The following is a 19,740-nucleotide window of genomic DNA, read 5'->3' as shown; positions in this document are numbered from 1 at the left end:
TTAGAAAGCTTAATTAATTATAAACTATAAACGAATTCTACTGAAGTGTAACGTTATATTTTACGATTAGTTAATCACATTCAACTTCCTAAAGTTTGTGTTAGTAATATAATAAAGTATGTTACATAAGTAAGTACTTAGACTATATAAAAAAAAGGAAGAATTCGGGCGTTGTACCGTGTGAAGCAATTCCACTTCATGTATAGCTACGCAGCACTTGCGGCTAATCGGACAGTAAGTCAGACAGTTATACATAGTCTTTTCGTTATTTTGAATATGCATATTTGGTATATAGTATTAAAGCCCTTACATAACTATGTAAAAAAAACTGGAAGGAGGAAATAAGCAATACTTTATTAGTGAAATATGATATAAAAACTTATAATATGCATCAAAAAATGTATATAAAAAACCCCCGATATAGAAATTTATATATAAAACTTGAAAGATTAAAAACAGATGTAATTTTCAGCTCAATATTGTAACTCACGATAAAATATATTAGGTGCATACTAATTAATACCAAATATGCTTGTATTAATGTAAAGTAATTAGTTCTTCGGGAAAGGAACTGTGAACAAACTTTAGGAAGTTGAGCTAAATCAGACTTGAAAGATAATGGACATCGATACAATTAAACTGCAAGGAAAATATGTTCTTGCAATACAAAATGTTATCAGACCATATAAATGTGTTACACATTTAAGCAAATCCTTCATTGTAGGTATGATATGTGCATTATAAAAAGCTTATCCGTATATCTGAAAGTAACAAAAACTTCAACTTTTACCTTTCATCCTTCTCTAAGCCTACATATATTACGCTACCTTCACTCCTTGCGTTCGCTAGTCAAATATTACATAATTTTATCTTATTGCACCGAACCATCTCAAGCAATTGCGTCGTCGCGTAGTTGATCGCGATCATTTGTATTCGTCTATCTACAGAGAATATTTGCCAAGGGAACGCACCGTTCGAAGCCGCATCTAAATGGAAATCTATCTAAATGGCGTATCTTCTATGATACGCGAAATTGTGTATATTAAGAGCAGAATTTTACATTATGAAACAAATTTCAATCGCATCATGTATTCGTACGCAATAAAAAAATACTTTCCATATATGTAGGATCGACCAGCAATCCGTCGTAAAAATTAAATCTATCGAAATCAAACTCTAAGGAAGCTACAACATTATCGGGACTGATTGTAAACTGAAAAACAGGTTCTGTTAAAGGGATCATCATTCGCAATTCGTATTTCACAATTTCTCCATTCTAAAAGTTCATCGATTCAATTTGCCGTTTCTAACGTTCATATAAATTATCTCTCAAGGAGGACTCTAGAGCGACTACTATAGACCAACATCTTCGAATTTTATACAGTCTTATTGAAACGTCCCACATCACTGTATTATTATTTATAATTTTCATCATTCGATGAATCATTAAATCAGTCAATATAAAATTACGATGTAATGCGATACCACCAGGTCACAATTCTTATTTAAAGTCCGTAGGCTCAACTAGCATATTACTATTGTAAGTTACAATCGTTTGTTTTAAATCATTGTGCCTCACAGAATGCTCTCAGATCGTTATATCCACAGAAAGCAAAATATAAAACTATTACCAATTGTAGAATCAACCAATACGCCTAAATTGTGATATACTGACTAGTGCACTTGCTTATTCCGTACATGTACGTACACATCCTCCTAAAGTCCTGATACAAACATATTTCATAAGTATATGCACAATACTTTTATGCACAAATATGCAAGTATACTGTTCAAGTAGATTTCAATTTCCATCTTAAAATAGAGAGAAAGATATCTAGCACATTTGTATTAACATAGATATCAATCCAGTTCTAAATACATCGTTTTCTTCATTTGTCTACGTCTTTATCGTATTTTAAGATCACTCTTTCGTTTTCAGAAGGATATGTGTACCATGTAAGTTTGTATGTATAGACAAAATATTTGTTACTTATCTCTACATACATTTACAACCGAAACTGTGCATAATATAATAAAAGTGGTCGTACACAACCTTCAACCACATTACGCATAAACTGCTGACACACAAGCGAAATAGCACTTATCGAAAATTCGTACGACCAATCACTAATTTCACAGTGAAACAGAAAACGGGTTGATATAGCAATTTATTATCACCTCGATCACGGTAAGAAAGTTGATATTTTCTCATTTAAATTTGCATACGCATTCGTATACGCACCTACACGATTCTTATCACTGTGTTCGACATTCCAAGCAAAAGACCTAAACGGCAGTTACTAGCATAATTACGGCAGACGGGACTAATATGTCTTAAAGTACAATTATAGACCTGATAGTGTTTCCGAAACAATTTAAATTTAAATCGTTCTAATCCTCATTAACTCACATGTGTAAGGTTAAAAATTATATCGTTAACGATAATCACTTTATTTAAACAAACTAAAAATCTCTTTACCTTATATAAAAAAGATCCTAAACTTGTCAAAAGAAATCTTTTGCATTATAGAAAACGTAACTGATTAGGACTTACTAGAACTGCAACATTTGGAGCAATCAAAACAACTGGTATGCTATCTCTTAATAGACCACGAAGCTCTATTACTACCTCCAGGACCGTCTTCCAGTCTTTGATTTCGCAGCTCCGAAATAGTTTCGTGCAAGAGTCTCTTTTCTTCAAGAAGACTCGCAATGTCATCTTCCGCCGCGCTCAAACGAGACTTTATTAAATCCGATTCTTCTTTCGTGCGCATTAATCTTGCATTTTCTTCCGACAATCTGTCCAAAGCTCCCATGCGACGTCTCAATTCTTCGTTATCCAATTTCAGCTGCTTACTGGATTGTCTTAGAGCTTTCAATTCCTTCTCGCACTCGGCATTCTTAAGTGTGTAACTGCTGTCATTCGATAACGCCGTATTTGAATGGCTCTCGTTTACTGCAGTTACTAAAAAGAAGAAATCACTTGACCTATTAAAAATTACACTGTAAAAACTCCAACAAAAACATACAAACACATATTTAATTTCTTTCAAAAGAGATAATAGAGTCAAAAAGATATGGATATATGTACTAAAGTATGTAAAGGAAAGTCCTCTATTATGAGATAGGAGTCTCATATGAGATAGTAGACTTTCAACGTCCAAATTCAATCACAATCTCTTTTCGCAACGATTACACGATCTAACATCCAATTTTCCACTAAACAGATTTCACTCCAAGAGCAATAAATTCATGGTAGAACCAATAGATGATGCCTATTTTGATTTAGCAGAAACTCCGCTATCTAATATTAGGAACCTATCCCGCAATAGGGGACTTTCCTCTATACATATGTCTAGTCACACCAACCACCACCAAGTCAGATATGTGTAATGTAAAATATGTAATCTTTATGTGTATAAGAGGAGTTATAAATTATATTAACTAGGATATGTGTGATGGACAGAATGGTTGGGATAATTTTTTTTAACGAGTTTAGGAACATTTAGATTCAGGGTTACGTTCCAACATTTTCTTCCCCGAGGAATATTTTACTCGATGGACATTCCGAAACCATTTTGAGCGTTTCCGATCTATTTCTCGAGTAAAATATGTCCCATAGAAAGTGTTCTGGAACGTAAGCCTGAATCTAAATGCGCTCCTGGACTCATTAAACAAAGTGTTGCAACCATTCTGCCCATCACCGTACTTGTGTAATAAAGTTGTTTTAATCAATTTGAGACTCGATGCTCGCCTGTTGATGAAAACTGAATAATCAAAATTAGACAACCAATCTCAAAAAAAAACTTGTAGCTACCAATCCTTCCACTCTTACATTCTGTACAAGTCCAGTACATAAAATATGAAACGATTAATACAAAGTAAGATGACTGAGACTTGTAGACCAACAAATTTTTCTTTATGTGCATAATCATAAAGATCACAGTTCATGCTTACTTAAATGCACTAATATTGTATCTATACGCATATTATATGTCAATTATGTCTAGATGAAATAATATATATGAAGCTGTGCGATAGTAATAAGCAGCGAGATCTAAAGCTACTCGTCTACATTGTGTTATATCAATGCTCACATTCGAAAGGCCGCCTGGGTGCAGAGAACAGTTACGCAATATGTAATATTAATTACTTTCAAACTGAAATCTGCCACTTGCGCAATGTAAAAGTCTACGTGTGATACCAACTCACAGGTACATGTATTTACAGGCGCAGGGACGACGTAGCTAAGATTAAGGTCGCATAAAGATCGTAAAAGAAAAGTCAACTCAATGGTCAACTGCAAGTGGCAGAAACGAGTGGACACGCCTCGCCCAACGGCGAGCGTCACTTACCGACGGGCTCGATGTGAAAAACGCCGCTCATGTCCCGCGCTATCCTGAGTTTGGAGATGTTCAAATCTATCGGGATCGGGCCCGGGGAAGTTATGTTATTTGGCGGACGATCCTCGTTTAAACGTAATGATATATTCTCTAAGTATATCTGAAACAATAACGTGTGCGTATTCGACAATAAAATCTTGGGATTGTCCCCTCAAGGGAGAAGGAGGAAGGTCATATTCGGATCATGTGCTCTCGTTAATCTCGCAAGAATACCCACCTGCATAGGAATTGGTTTAGGTATGATCTCGTCCTCCGCTAAATCCGCTAAACCCGTCACCGAGCTCATCGACAATGACATTCCCACGTTAGCGACTCTCATCTCAAGCTTGTCCTCAAACAGACTCATAACGCCCTCCTTGTCGTGCACATTAATGCCGGATGTACGCGACGCATCTTGCTCGGACAATCTGGCGCGATCCTGAGATGCACGCCTGTTACTGTCGCTCAAGTCTCTTTGACTGGCGTCCGAGAGCCTGCGGGAGTCGTCCGGATTTTTCAAGCAGTGATCCAAACGTAGCTTAATACGTGATCTGCAGTCAGAATCGGACGGTAATTCTATCCAGCCTCGAGACCGCGAACTGAACTTGGTCTATCAAACAGAATGCGTCAACATATTAAACTCGGGCAGACCTGGGAACTGCACAGCTAGTAAAATATCTATTTCCATATTGATTACGTTACTGCTCAAATTGCAATATCATATTGCGACATTAGATGAAGTATGATTCGTACACTAAATGAGTCAATGATGATCTTTTCGTTAGTCATAAATTACAAACAACTCGACTTTAATTTAATAAGATAATTAAAGACGCGATTATGTTCAATCTGTTGATTACAAGATGAAAATCTACATGTTGATAAGAAATTTCAAAGCCAGGCCATTTTGAATCAAGAATTATTATAAGCTGCAAGAAAGATCGTATTCAGATGCAAAAGCATATTGATGCACTAAAGCTATTTTATGTAGCAGCATGTTCCAACATGTGAAGCATTGTTAATAATCGCTTCTGAAATAATATGTAAAGCAAATCAAATTATGCGTATATATTTACAATACTTAGCATAATCAAGCTATATATATTGCTATGAATATTGTAATGCAAGCTCACGTTACAATATCATGCCATACATTTCGTTGCCACGATATATTACAATACAAAATCTTCAAAATTGAATTCTTATCAACTGCGTATGGAAATCACATAAGAAATCAAAAGCATAACTCACACGGTAAGCGATCTAATTTAATAATATAATTAGATTTTCATTAATTCTAGAATTACTCTGTCAAACAAGAAAGATAAAAGCAGAAATACGTGATGCAGTTATCTTATTTCAACAAGGCAATGTTGCAAAAGAATTTTACGTAACGTGATACAAATATGATACGAATATATAAATTTTGTAATACACTTCCACTTGATTAGCTCCTCTTGCACGAAAATTTGCAACTGCTGATAACAATATGACGAATATGTATGTAATGACAGTATTATACTTTTGATTTGTTGGAACATTTATTTAAGTCTTGTCGATTCTACGAGATCCATCAACAGTGTGATAACAGCAACGTGACGTAGCTCAATATCAACACATGCATTTTTAACAGTGTCTAAGATTAATAAATGTATGAATGGTTTTGCCAATACCTTTCTCTTGACCTGCCACAAGTGCCACATAAAAACATTCACAAGAGAAGGAGAGACGCGGGAGAGGCATGCAAAAAAAGTTAAAAGACAGAAATCGTATAAATATACATTGATAATAATGTCAACTGGTTATATAATGTAAAAACAATGAGCAAATTACTGCGAAACTACTCAAGTATTAGTAGCTTATGCACAAGTAACCCGCTATTTCAAATGTATACTCTAATTGGAAAGGTTTACTATGACTTGTATAATCACAAAAAGTTTCAATGCAGTCTTTTCTTCGAATTACAATATAAAATGTAGTGGAGAGAAGTTTTTTTATACACGACTGTAACTCAAATATCAATCAAGTTATTACTAAGTATAAGATTCGCTGTCGGAATATAATGTTTTAATTATATTCGAGATACTTGAAATTAGCACACAAATAATGCCGAACGAATAAGCTATATTACGTGAAAGTAACAAAATTTCCATAGTAAAAGAAGAAAGAGAATAAATTTTTATTGCAGCAGTACGGTTAATAAGGAACTTTGTTCGTTTAAAAAAGAGCATAATATGTAATAATATAGCATAACGTATATATGTATATTTACTTTATGTTACATCGGTTAATATGTAATCCGGCTCACCTGAAATTCGTCCCAAGGAATAGACGAGCATTCGTCATTGTCAATGTTGGAAACCTGAATCTTGATGACGGAAGCGTAATCGCAAGACTGCTGTATAAATTCGACCTTCGACAGCTTGAACGTCGCCATGGAGACCTGCGGGGGAGAAAATAAGATTCCATTTCCTCACGGACTGTCGGCAAACTACGGTACTCACTATGTCCTTCCTTTTGCACACGCTGTCCATAGACTTCTCACTCTGCGTGTCCGGCGTTTCTTCTACAACTTCGGTCGCTTCTTCCACGGCCGCGACCCTAATCGAGTTATCGATGCCGAACACCGCGTCGATCTTCCCTTGATCTTGGAGGCTCACCAAAACGTAATTCTCGCTGTCCGAGCTAACGTCGCTTCTCATGGACACCGTGTCGCTACTACCGTCTTCCGGGGAGGCCTTCAAGGCCGAGTCGATCGACGTCATTAAGTTGCTGAATCCCTTCTTCACAGACGAGAGATTGACGTTGAAGTTGTTCGGAATGAAGGGTGTGTCCAACTTGCTGTGCTTCTCCGTTGCGTGCTTCTTCTCGTCGCTCGTATTGCCCAACGGCATCACGTACTGCGGCCCGCTGCTCTCTCTCTCGGGTATGCACCACATCGCGTTCGTCGGGCCCTCCTGGTCACCCTTCTTCGTGCCGTTCTGCTTGAAAGTGACGACCGGTTGCGTCGGAGCAGAGTGCGAGTAATCCATCGACAGCATCGACGACGCCTCGCTCTGAGGTGTCTCCACGTCGTTGCTCGTGTTCATTCTCTTGGCGCTGAAGTCGACGCGCGCGCTCACCGTGCTGGTGTGCCAGACCGTGGACGAGCCGACGAATTCGTCCGCTATGCTGGAAGAGTCGGGCACGACGGACTCCAGGTCGCCGCCGGAATTCTCTTTGCCGGGCGTGTGCGACGGCATGACAAACGTCACCTCCACCTGCGGTATCAACGCGCCTATGATCACCGATCCGCCGCTCTCGACTCTCAGGATCTTGTTCGAGTCCACGGCCAAGTACGTGGCCATCTCGGTGGAGAGTATCTCCGCCAATCTCAGTAAGAACAGATACTGATAATGATTTATCTGTACGCTAACTAAATTGCTTATGTACGCCAGCCCGTGAATGTCGGCCGCCGAAGGCTTCTCCGTGGCGGATAACGAGTCCGCGGTGAAGTGGCACCACAGCGTTAGAGGGAACGCGTCCAGAAACGGCACGGGCCGATTCTGCCCGACGGCTCGTGCTCCGAAAAAATCTCCCCAGACAGGCTCCAAGTTGCAGCACCACACGTCCTTCGCCTCCGTCCACAAGAGTTCTCTATTCAGCTGGCGCAGCAACTCGTTTACGGAATTGCTGCTGAAATTTGGCGGTATTTGCCTGATATTATCGGTGCCTGGAATACAGAGCCGAATGAAAGTACCGAAGACTGATTTAAAAAAAAAAACCTAGATGTTATCAATATTAACAATATTGTAAATACCTGCGCAATGCGTTAGAAATTTATCCGTCACTGCGTGAAAATCGCCCGATTTACTGGGGAACTCTGCGCCAAAGAACATCTGTCCCATCTGAAACGCGTTGAGGCACTGCGCCAAATCCGCCCGCGAGGATCTCTCTGTCGATCGCACATTCGTTATAGATGCTCTAGAAGTTTGAAGATGCAGAGACTTGGGTCTGTCTTTCTGGTTTGGGTAATCCTGCTGACTTTCGAAGACTATCTAAAGGTTTACAAACATTTACATTGTTGAAGTGAGAGATGGGGATATGTTCAAAATGTATAAAGTACGTACTGATATCTTTGTTAACTTACTCTTGGAAGTATAGCCTCTATTTTTACATCGAAGTACATTAAACGCGTAGAGCTCAGCTGCTTGTCTTTTCCCATAAGAGAATGATAAAGATTCAATGCGAAAGAATTAAACCATAGGCACGAGCAGACGTCAAAATTTACTTGAATGGGATTGAGCTGCACATAAAACTTGGGCGGCGGCACTAAAAAATTATACATCGTTTATAATAGCGAAGTTATCAAGTAGAATAAAGGTACTCGTACAAATTTCTGCTCACAGGGAAAAGTGATATCTCCTGGATAGTAGTAATAAGTAAACTCTGCATGAACTATTGTTACGTCTTCTGGAAGACTAAATCTGTCACGATCCCCTAAAGAAAAGTTTCATTTAAATAGATATAGGAAAACGAGGTGAAATTCGAATTTCGCTATCTAAATTCGACCTCGCATGCAACTTTACACGTCATCTTGCTAAAACATTAAAACAACAATGTCGTTGGTAAATAGCATAATATTTTATGAAATCTCTACAAGATTTTTTGCAAATGATATGTGATATCAATATTTTTTTTAGATACACATCACTGCACATCGAATACTACAGATTAATCGTAATTTGTTTAACATAAACTACATTGGACAGAAAAGAAGAAAGAATCGAGGTAAAGCGATAAAACTACTTCAGTCAAAATAAATCAAATCTAGCATTTGCATGTGCGATGCTACATTCAAAACCAACTACTAATTTCTTATACCTGGTGTATGTTTTTTCCTGGTTTGAGCTGTACAATTACCAAATAAGATAATTATTGTCAAACTTGATGCGACTCTTTCGATAAAGAACCTGATAAACAAATAACTCGAGCGAGTATTAAACATACAATACCTGAGATGAATTCTTTTGGCATTGGATTACGCGACGTTGTTGTCACTTTGTACAAAGTAAAGTCATCGATCCTGATAATAATGCACGTCGTCATTAGTTTGGCAAGCTGCTCCAAAACGTAATTTTTCACAGGATTTCCGCTGGGATGCTGAGACTTTTTTTGTTCAGATGGCGTGACACTTGGGTTTGGTGGCTGATTAGTCTTTTCCAAATGCTCCCTGGAGCCTTTCGTACCACTTCCTGTTTTACGTAAGATCGAATAATATTTCAAACTTCTATCAATTGTGTATTAAGTCTTGTGTCCAGAATCCAAGAACTGTGTCCAAGTTCTAGTCCCGAGAAACGTGTAGCCAATCAACTAGCAGCTTTTCCGTAAAGGATGCGAGTTGGTTGGCTAGATGTTTCTCGGAACTAGAGCTTGGATACAGTTCTTGGATCATGGACACAGGCCTTTAGACATTGGGCAATTTATTTGTACAATACACGAACCTGTTACGTTCCCTTGACTTCTCGTTAAAGGAGAATGTTGTGTCCTCCCAGAATCGATAAGATCCATAAACTGACTTCTGAACGAGCTCAACGACTGCTGCAACCATTGGTTGTGAGGTGTGGCGTTCTCCCTGTATTTGGCCCAATGCTTTCTGTCCGCCATCGCCAGATGATACGGATAATAATCAATTTGAAATCTAACTAACGAAATTTGTAGCGCACCGCCGTCCTTCAGATCAGGATGCAACGACCTGCCTCCTATTTTAATAATGTAATATTAAAACATGTGATAATATTAAGATGGAATAGTAAATCTAATGCAGAAGGCAAAATCGTAACTGTACCCAATAAATATTAAATAAATAAAATAAGTAATATGCTCTCAACAGAGAATTTCCAACATGAAAAACGGGACTAAATCTCTTTTGAGCTTACCACCAGCGTCGTCGCATAAGTGAAGATCGATGCGTTGCGAGAGAAAGTGATACGACGTCTCTACGACATCGTATCTGGTAAATATTTTTGAAATCGCTGTATTGCACTGATTTTTCGTTCTGCTTTGCTGCGACACCTGCGCCTGGTTCTCTGGTGAAACCTTACATTACAGGGCAGACAAATTGATATAAATCATTTGGCGTTTTATTATTAAAGATTAGGTGAACTGTGCGAACCTCTAGTTTCCTAGCAGCTTTTGTCTTCCGCTCGAGAACGGTGGCTTTTTCGATAAGGCCAGCCAAAGAGTCGAGAAAATGGAGCGCAGCTTTTAGCTGCGAGTCTGTCAGCACCCACAGAAGATCGTCCAAGATAATTACCAATCTGGAGCCCATGACGAAACAATCTGTAACAAAGCGGTCGACTTAGCAGCGACGAGCAACGTATGTACCAGCAGGCGTCCACACCAACGTTCGCAAACCTGATATTCTTTTCTTTATTGTAATTCGACATCTCGCTTGGTTCGTAAGTAAACGGAGCGGCGTCAGATTTTGATCCTTGGTACTTTGGGCTTCTATCCTAACGGTCTGCCATTCTAACTCTTTGAAGATAAGTAACTGCCCTCGATCGGGATCCTTTACTCTAGTGGTTCTGAGATCGCAACGCTGCCATGTAGCCGATTTAGATTCTACTATAATCCGGTTCATCTAAGCGACACAACATAGTTTTAAATCCAACGTCAATCTGTCTGCGTTCAATTTACTTTGCTTCTTACACCACAGCAGTATCTCACCTGGACCGAGGCAATAAACGCGGGACTTTTAAATGTAACCAGCACAGTGTTGACGGTCACTGTAATTCCATCGATTACTTTATGTATAAAAGAATACTTCGCAGGTCCAGCGTACGATGATATACCCTGCGGGGAAGACATGCTTCTCAGATCCTCACATGTTTCTACGTCAATGTGAACCTCATCCAAACTCTGTAAATACAACATTGTAATTGCAACTGTTCGTCCCATGCAGTACACGTACAATCTGCAGCCGTCGTTTACCAAAAAAATAGGAACACTTTTCAGTTTGGTCCATTGTATGCGAAATGAAACTTTATTGCACCAGGCGTTAGTAAGTCTTAACCACGATGGCAGCTCTAGTAGATCCGTGAGGACTATTTCATCGAGTTCTAGATTAGACAGCTCTCCTTCGCCTTTGAATGTGCTCAGGTTTATCTTGTCGGCGGATAAATTCTTGGTGAACCTGCGATACATAATACAAAAGCTCAGCAGGCAAGATACATCACTTGCCAGCGTAAAGCAAGTAACAATTATACATTTTATATAAATTATGTAAAAATTATTTATGTATCTCGACAAGACGTGCGTATTTACATGCGTATAATTAGCATATGTACACATCCTTATGCCTAGAATATTATATAATTGTTGCCAACTCGATTAATACGCCGATAATTTTTGCTGACAAGAAAAAGAAAAAATCCGTAACGAACATATGATACGAGTGTCGATCGGACTTTCGCCACTTTCGAAACTGCTGTACAAATGTATCCGGTCTTACAATTGTACAGAGCGCATGGAAAAGGGAGATGCGACAGCTGTATCGTAATGACAAGACGTACATCTCGACAATAAGGAAGTATGAAGGAGCGCATTACGTGACGTGTGGAATGGAGCGATTTTTTCTTTGTCTTTTTAACGTGCCACTTGGAACGGCGTTTCAGGTTAATCGATCGCGATTGCATGTACGGTACCTCGACAGGTGTTTCAGCAGCTGGTTTTTTATGATCGAGACCATCTTTCGGTTGTTACGGCGAACCTAAATTCTTACAGTGGTTAACGATAGGCGATACGTCTCATGGTTAGTTTGACACCACACATATCTACGACGATCTACAGCGACTTCACTACCTCTGCCTCACGTATAGATGTGTGTATACATATATATGTACTATATAGGGTGTGTTCGGACATCAACCGAGTGTATGTATGTATGCATATATGTATATGTAGGTGAGTACTCTGGGTATGTTCCCATTTCCTCTCAATACGAGCTTAAGTCCCAGTCTACAATAGATGATTTAAGCCCTAAGCTTTAAGAAATTGGCCAATCACGGTCAAGTATGAGTAGAATGCGCGACTGTGATTAGTCAATTTCTTAAGGCTTAGGGCTTAAATCTCTATTGTAGACTGGGACTAAAGCCCGTATCACACTACGTATTGCGGATCGCGGATCGGATTGAAATTGCGGATCGCGAATCACATTTCAGAAAAATAGTCTTGTTCTTTGACTATTCGTAACATATTTGTTGCATATTGTTTGTTGATAATTTTTGAGTAATACGTTTGCTGTAACACATCTCTGGTATGTTGTCAGTTGTTTATACTTTATCTCGCAATTAAAACTAACCGAACCGTGCAGGTTAAAATGTTTTCAACAGAAAATTTAAAACAATATTGGTTTTTCAGGTTCAGAATCATTCCTTATACGACAAATTGAAATTCCATCGACGTTTTTGATTAAATTTAAATTGTATTTGATTAATATAGTAAAATTAAACATTTAATATTTATTGTGTTCAATTACAATTCAATTTATTATTTTTATCAATTAAAAAATATTTTTAGAAATATATGAACGTCTTTTTTGCAATCTTTTTAAATTGATTTCTTGATATTAAAGAGAACTAACAATAAGTTTCGAAAGGTATCTCTATTGTTTTCTGAATGGTGTGTTTGTTCCAGGCACAATGGGTAAAACACATACCACTACTAAAGCCCCTCGGAAGCAGGGCTTTAAGCGCTCGGGACACGGTATGAATCCTGAGCGTCCTACGGAGGGACTGAAGGGAGTCGCCAAGGTGCGGACGAAAGCGACGATCAAAAGGTTGCAGATGTACCGCAACCAGAGGCCGAAACGCGATCGTACCGGGAAGATTATTAGCCCCGCGCCGTTTCAAGGCTGGAACACTTCTGGGACCATGTCGCGCGTGGAGCCGTCGCAAAGATGGTTCGGTAACTCAAGAGTCATCTCGCAGAACGCTCTGCAAAAGTTCCAGAATGAATTGGGAACCGCGATGAAGGATCCCTACAAGGTCGTCATGAAACCCACTCAGCTGCCCGTCACTTTACTTCAGCAGAAGGCGGCGAACGCAAGAGTACACCTGATGTTGGATACCGAGAGCTTCGAGAGCGTTTTTGGCCCGAAGAAGGTCAGGAAGCGGCTGAATTTGTCAGCGACGTCGTATGACGATTTGAAGAAGTCGGCTGAGAACAAGGAGGACGATTACAACAAGGAGAAAGACACCAAGGACCTCGACCTCGTTCGCGAGGACACTGGTGTGAGGGACGCGCAGAGAGACTGGGTCATGGCGGCGGGACAGAGCAGGAGGATCTGGAACGAGCTGTACAAGGTCATTGACTCCTCCGACGTCATTTTACAGATACTGGACGTAAGGGACCCGCTTGGGACCAGGTCTCCGCCCATGGAGAAGTACTTGAAAACCGAGAAGCCATACAAGCACCTGATGTTCATCCTGAACAAGGTGGATCTGGTGCCGACGTGGGTCACGCAACGGTGGGTGGCGATTCTGAGCAAGGAGTACCCGACGGTCGCCTTCCACGCCTCCCTCACGCATCCCTTCGGCAAGGGCTCCCTGATTAATCTGCTGAGGCAGTTCGCGAAATTGCACGTCGACAAGAAGCAGATCAGCGTCGGCTTCATAGGGTATCCCAACACGGGAAAGAGCTCCATCATAAACACCCTGCGCTCCAAGAAGGTCTGCAAGGTGGCGCCTATTGCCGGGGAGACGAAAGTCTGGCAGTACATAACTCTCATGCGCCGCATCTACTTGATAGATTGCCCGGGGGTGGTTTATCCGTCGTCGGAGACCGACACGTAGAAGGTGTTGAAGGGCGTCGTGCGAGTGGAGCTCGTGCAGAGCCCGGAAGATTACGTCGCCTCGGTCCTGGAGAGAGTGAAGCCCGAGTACATTCCCAAGACTTACAAGATAAACGTGTGGATAGATCACGTCGATTTCTTGGAAAAGCTGGCGCGCCGGAGCGGCAAGCTTCTGAAGAAGGGAGAGCCCGACGTGGCGATCGCCGCGCGTATGGTGCTCAACGATTGGCAACGCGGCAAACTGCCCTTTTACGTGACACCTGTGGGCTACGAGGAGCCGCTGTCGAGTCAAATGGATGCTACGAATCTGAGGCAGAGCGCGTTTGATGTCGTAGATGAATACGATTCCAGCGATGCCGAAATGTTTGCTTCTAAAACTGTCTCGAGTGGCGATGTACAAAGTGTCTTGTCGACGTCGCGCCAACAAATAAAGGACAAATTGACGAGCAAACAGCGAAGAGCGATAGAACGTGCCAGCAAAAGGAAAAAGATCGGAAGCAATTTCTACGAAGTCACGAATGTAAAGAACAGAAATAAAAACAGGAAAGTCCCAAGAGTCAAGAGGAAATAAGTGCTAGAATAAATTACATCTACTTTACCCAGATATTTGTACAACACCAGGAAAACGAAGCGTAAAATATATATATACGTATATTTTATATTTATCACATTGCAAATTGTACGTTCATTTCCTCCGCAACTGGCCTGTCCTTCTGTCGTTTTACAATACGTAGAAGATAAAGTAAAACAATATACAACGTACTTATATATGTATATGTAATCAATTGCGCCGCAATATCGCGAGCGTGACAATGAATTTATGACCATTCCAGGATGTTTTCTTTCTTCTTCTATTATTGTCTAGATCCACTCGCGCTTAGCGAAGTAAAATATGACTTTGCGCAGCCGTAGGATGAACGCTTTGTTGCCCTGGTAGGTCAACATAAAGTTCTCCATTTGATCGTACTTCAACTCGGTTTCCTGTACGTTCAGCGTGAGTATCTTGAGCATGAAGAATAAATGCATCGTCTCGAGCTTGGCGTCGATGAACAGCTTGGCGTCAAACTTCTCCCTGGTGAATGGCTCGGTGTCGCAGCCCATTCGATCCAGCACGGCCAGGAATGTCTCGTGGTAGAGGTCTATGAGTTCCTCCAAGCAGTCCTCGCTCACCGCCGTGCTGGAAAACAGGAAGAAGACCATCTCGCGCAGCGGATTGAGGAACAGATAATTCTGAAAATCCACGAACTTGATGTCGTCCACCCGGCCGTCCTCGTCGCGATGGAACATGATGTTGTTCACCCAGAAGTCCGCGTGAATGATAGTGGACCACGGCTCGTCGGGCGTTAGATTCCACATACCACGACCGAACGATTCGCTTATGGCGGCTTCGCAGCGATCGGCGTAAGTGTTCAACTGCGGATCCTCCTTTATCGTCGCCAGCATGTCTTGTTGGAAGTGCTCGAACTTCTCCGTCTTCATCTCCAGGCACTTGCTGCGTTCTTTCAACACTTCGAAGTGTTCCGGTCGTTTGTACTTGGTCGCCATCCCTAACGCATGAAATCTCGCCATCGCCCGTATCGCGACCCTCGAGTGCTCAAGATCGCATCCTGTGATCCAAACGGGAAAAAAGTCACTCATTTATCATCTAATGAATACTATGGCTAAACTTATGTTGCAACTTCTGACGGTCTTGACTTTGCGACTTTACATAATATTGAGTAATCTTAACTTTGTAACTTTTGATAATCTTTGGTCTAATCTGCTTTGCGACTTTACATAATATTGAGTAATCTTAACTTTGTAACTTTTAACAATCTTTGATCGAAAATGCACAGAAAATTGCCACACAATCAGAGAAAACTCAACCGCATGAAACTCTCTTATCTTTCACGGTCAACTTTATGAAAATCATTATGACGTAACTAATGATGCCGTGTATATTTCCTGAGTACCAAGAGAAATTGCATAAAGTTGACAAAAAATGATGCCGAGGGGATTAGTGTAATAAATCACGTTTTTGTTACTTGGACCATAAATCATATCGATAAGAAGCAAAAGACGACACATTGTATTATGAATGACAAATCTCTCTATCTGGAGTTATCGCACTGCGCTTTTAATGTCGCAAAGGTTTTTAAATAAATGAGTTTATCTTAATCATTATTTGTACCAGCACCTTACGCAATTTATGAAATGCCATTCACCGATTTTTTGTCATCACGTATCTACACTTTTTCTACTTGACGCAGTGCATATAAATTTAATTCTCGGTTAATTTGTTAAATTAAATTTATGAATATTAAATACTACACAAGATTTGTCGTTTACATAAAGATGACGATTGTCAGTCATAGTATAAATAATTTTAAAGAACTTAACATATTAAATCGCAAAAAAGTCTTCATTAGGAGAGGCTCATGAATAATTCATTATGCTAAACATTTTTCTCTGCGGTTCTTCTGAACCGCCAACAAGTGCTTAATTCAAAGCATAAAGATAAAGTGAGCTCAAAGTTTATCATCAATGAGTTTCAAATAGACATTTAATACTACCTTTAGTTCTGTCGCCAATGTAATAACCGCGCGACCTCAAGTTCTCCATTAAAATAACGGCGTTATCGTCGAAATCGACATCTGGACTCAGCGACAATCGGGACTGATAATATCGTGGCAATATGTCGAACACCTCGTCCTCTTTCAGACCCATCTCTCTCTCCAGTTCTTGATAGTAAGGCACAATTTTCTCATACATGAAGATCTCCTTCCTGAACGTGAACGGACTGTCGAACATTTCCCGTTGGAATTCCGTCGGCGGTGGCATCTTCGCGATGAGATGAAGGTCTTCCTCCTTCGCCTCATTGTTGCGCTTGATTACGGCGTCAACGCGTAAAATGGTGCTGCCATAATTCTCGCCCGGCTGCAACAGGCTCTCGCTTGTAAAACGGACCACGATCAGCCGATCGCCGAATGTGCGGCTGAGTATCGGTTGCAGTTCACGCAGCTCGATCGTCTTCAGCGCCTGCTGTTCCTTGCTCATGGTTGTCCAGGTTGTCGCACAGGTCGCGGACAGCGTACGGAAAAGATTCGCGCCTACGTCAATCAGCTGTCACGTTTCGTGTCGGACCAATACTGAACTGGTCGAGATATATTACGTGTGAAAGAAGCGCGTCTCTCTCTATCTCTCTCTCTCTCTCTCTCCAACGTGACCCATACCGGGCGAACAATCATTTCATTTACGTCTGCTGCTACCATTGCCACCGCCACCACCTCCTCCTCCTCCTCCACTAACTCTGAGGCCTGATCTACCTCCTTCCTTTCCTCTCCGCAACTGCCTACGTACTATATTTGTAATCGTTACGTAGCTACGATTACTCAACATGATGCTTGTGACACGTGTTCCACGTACGTGCCGGATGAGATTAATTTCCGTGCGGAGATATTGTCGACTCACACACGGAAAGTTTTGTCAAACGCTGATTTTCCGTACTTGGAACGCTACCAGCGGCTATCAGCTCCTCTCACGATACCCGCGACAATCAGTTTGTCCTGGTTTCTCTTTAGAACTTGTAACTATCGTGTGATTCACACACACACACAATTTCCGCGCCATTATCTCTATAAAGATCGCGTTGCGCCGTTTTTTGCAATCGTATATCACGTTTGTTCATATTGCAGCTAAAACTTAACTATGTCATTGCTTGACGACACTTCTTTTCGCTGGAATGGGAGATTAGATTGGTTAATCTCGGATCGCAATCACTGAGAGAACGCCTCTGTGATACGGCGGTAAAAAGAGTAAATTTATTTCTGAAATAACAGAGAATGATATAAAAAATATATCTTTCTGGCACTCAAATGGCAGTTGTGTATAAGATAGCGTATATAATAAAATTTTTCATATGTAAAATACGATTAAAATAAAAGAACGTAAAATACATGTCTATTGCATAATGTGCGATCTACGATCACGTTATTCGTGTAGCTTTTTCGTCCATGCGCTGAAACTTTCGACTGTTTGTCCTTCTCATGTAAATTCGTTATCGCCGACGGTGAGAAAACGTTTACTTCGGGCGACCTTCTTGCTCGATAAATTTACTGTGAATATCCCACAAGTTCTACAAATAAATTTCACTATTTAAAATTATGATTATATTATTATGATTTTTACAACAAATTTGCACCAAAAAAAATGAGAATAGACAAATGCCGAATTAATATCTTATCTAATATAGTTTTGTTGTAGAAAAAGAATATATGTTCTTTCTCTTTTAGGAAGGAAAATGGATATGTATCGCTCATAATTCGGTAATACTCAGAAAATTTTGATCCTGGGTATAAAAATCATGAAGATAACTACCGCTTTAATTGTTTTGCAGTGTGCGACGGGGGATTGCATTTCCATCTTCCTCAATCAATTTGCGATGTATGTCACTGAGCGCCTAAATAGCATACAAATTGAATACGAGACGCAATTTCAAACACAATACCTGAATTTAATCTCTACCCGACGATAAAAAAAAAAGTGCCGAGTCAGCGAGTGACGAGGCAGATTGAGAGATCACCTTGAAGTATTTGACCGTTTTCACACGTAATTCCAGAGTCGCGTCCTCGTCGCAGATTATAAGCGTGCGTGGGTGCTGTTGAAACGCGGACACCGTCCACATGTGGTTGATGCCCTCCTCTATGGCCTTGTAAAGGGCAAAAGCTTTGTGGGAACCGGTGATAAGGATCATCACTTCCTTAGCGTCCATCACCGTACCGACGCCTACCGTTAGCGCCTGCTTCGGCACTTTGTTAATATCATTTCCGAAAAATCTCGCGTTGGCTTCTAGGGTGTCCTGCGCGAGAGTTTTCACTCTCGTGCGAGAAGCTAACGACGAGCCGGGCCATTGAAGGCTATATGTCCGTCCGGTCCGATACCTGCAAGTTTACAAGTCGCTTACGAAACTAGTCGCGCCGAAAAGTCTCTCGGGTCTGCATTTAACGAGGCCGTCGCCTTTTTACCTCCAATGAACAATTCTATCCCACCGGTCTCTTTAATGTTTTTCTCGAAATTGTCACACTCCTTTTCGAGATCCGTCGCATTTCCGTCAAGTATATGCACGTTCTGCGGGTCGATATCTATATGTTTGAAGAAATTGTTGTACATGTAATAGTGGTAAGATTCGGGATGGTCTCTCGGTAAGTCAACATACTCGTCCATATTGAATGTCTTAACGTACTTAAAGGATATTTTGCCTTGTTGATAATATTCTATAAGCTTTTTATACATTCCCAAAGGTGTCCCTCCTGGAAAGGAAACGAAAAAGGATTGTCAGGAGAACGTTAATATCACACGATTGATAAACACATGTTTAAAAAGATTATCACGTACCTGTGGGGAGACCAAGAACAAAGTACTTGTTCTCATGAGGATTGAAATCGTTGATTCTCTTCAAAACGTATTTCGCAGACCACTCCGCGACATCGTCCACGTTATCGCAAATTACCAGACGCATAATAAATATATCGATTGCACACGTTTACA

General features: G+C 40.5%; 4 protein-coding genes across 8 annotated transcripts; 1 reads left to right on the top strand and 3 right to left on the bottom strand.

The window, feature by feature from the left end:
- Nucleotides 1–437: 437 nt before the first annotated feature.
- LOC105559377 (UHRF1-binding protein 1-like) lies at nucleotides 438–12,146 on the bottom strand. 5 transcript variants are annotated; one of them, XM_012007611.1, is made up of 19 exons: nucleotides 12,068–12,146; nucleotides 11,355–11,556; nucleotides 11,091–11,282; nucleotides 10,779–11,004; nucleotides 10,537–10,703; nucleotides 10,301–10,460; nucleotides 9,866–10,123; nucleotides 9,377–9,616; nucleotides 9,246–9,272; nucleotides 8,769–8,861; nucleotides 8,512–8,693; nucleotides 8,182–8,419; nucleotides 6,887–8,094; nucleotides 6,691–6,825; nucleotides 6,056–6,067; nucleotides 4,621–4,992; nucleotides 4,356–4,503; nucleotides 4,098–4,111; nucleotides 2,902–2,965 (listed from the first exon to the last, which is right to left on the bottom strand). In XM_012007611.1, the coding sequence occupies exons 1-19, from the start codon at nucleotides 12,109–12,111 to the stop codon at nucleotides 2,963–2,965; spliced, it is 3,921 nt and encodes a 1,306-aa protein (XP_011863001.1). In that variant the 5' UTR covers nucleotides 12,112–12,146; the 3' UTR covers nucleotides 2,902–2,962. The 5 variants fall into 5 exon arrangements, with proteins under 5 accessions (XP_011862998.1, XP_011862999.1, XP_011863000.1 ...); XM_012007608.1 differs by lacking the exon at nucleotides 4,098–4,111 and having other exon boundaries at nucleotides 438–2,965; XM_012007609.1 differs by lacking the exons at nucleotides 4,098–4,111; nucleotides 6,056–6,067 and having other exon boundaries at nucleotides 438–2,965.
- A 116-nt stretch (nucleotides 12,147–12,262) lies between these two features.
- Nucleotides 12,263–15,049, top strand: LOC105559374 (nucleolar GTP-binding protein 2-like). Its single transcript, XM_012007606.1, is given in 2 exon segments — nucleotides 12,263–12,326; nucleotides 13,059–15,049. Coding segments are annotated over 2 exon segments (1,755 nt in total). The 5' UTR covers nucleotides 12,263–12,298; the 3' UTR covers nucleotides 14,786–15,049.
- Nucleotides 14,855–17,514, bottom strand: LOC105559375. The gene is made up of 2 exons (XM_012007607.1): nucleotides 16,767–17,514; nucleotides 14,855–15,821 (listed from the first exon to the last, which is right to left on the bottom strand). Exons 1-2 carry the CDS (start codon nucleotides 17,248–17,250, stop codon nucleotides 15,076–15,078), a joined length of 1,230 nt encoding a protein of 409 aa, XP_011862997.1. The 5' UTR covers nucleotides 17,251–17,514; the 3' UTR covers nucleotides 14,855–15,075.
- A 635-nt stretch (nucleotides 17,515–18,149) lies between these two features.
- On the bottom strand, nucleotides 18,150–19,734 carry LOC105559373 (glucosamine-6-phosphate isomerase-like). Its single transcript, XM_012007605.1, is given in 6 exon segments — nucleotides 18,150–18,328; nucleotides 18,571–18,652; nucleotides 18,776–19,101; nucleotides 19,104–19,133; nucleotides 19,218–19,502; nucleotides 19,588–19,734. Coding segments are annotated over 5 exon segments (843 nt in total). The 5' UTR covers nucleotides 19,712–19,734; the 3' UTR covers nucleotides 18,150–18,328; nucleotides 18,571–18,574.
- Between the last annotated feature and the right edge of the window lie 6 nt (nucleotides 19,735–19,740).

The sequence above is a fragment of the Vollenhovia emeryi genome, unplaced genomic scaffold (genome assembly GCF_000949405.1).
Source record: "Vollenhovia emeryi isolate VEMERY1.0 unplaced genomic scaffold, V.emery_V1.0 DF939277.1, whole genome shotgun sequence".
In the NCBI taxonomy this organism is placed as follows: Eukaryota; Metazoa; Arthropoda; class Insecta; order Hymenoptera; family Formicidae; genus Vollenhovia; species Vollenhovia emeryi.
The sequence above is the reverse complement of the archived record's forward strand: the minus strand, read 5'-3'. Positions and strand labels throughout refer to the sequence as shown.

What these genes read in the sequence shown, in the direction of transcription:
- LOC105559377 (XM_012007608.1), bottom strand. Translation starts at nt 12,111, where the DNA reads ATGGTCTCGATCATAAAAAACCAGCTGCTGAAACACCTGTCGAG. An exon ending in CTGCTGAAACACCTGTCGAG is followed by an intron (nt 11,557 to 12,067) that starts GTACCGTACATG and finishes TATGTATCGCAG; the next exon opens with GTTCACCAAGAATTTATCCG. An exon ending in TTTTCACATCGAGCCCGTCG is followed by an intron (nt 2,966 to 4,355) that starts GTAAGTGACGCT and finishes TCTTCTTTTTAG; the next exon opens with TAACTGCAGTAAACGAGAGC.
- LOC105559375 (XM_012007607.1), bottom strand. Translation starts at nt 17,250, where the DNA reads ATGAGCAAGGAACAGCAGGCGCTGAAGACGATCGAGCTGCGTGAACTG. An exon ending in CATTGGCGACAGAACTAAAG is followed by an intron (nt 15,822 to 16,766) that starts GTAGTATTAAAT and finishes TTTGGATCACAG; the next exon opens with GATGCGATCTTGAGCACTCG.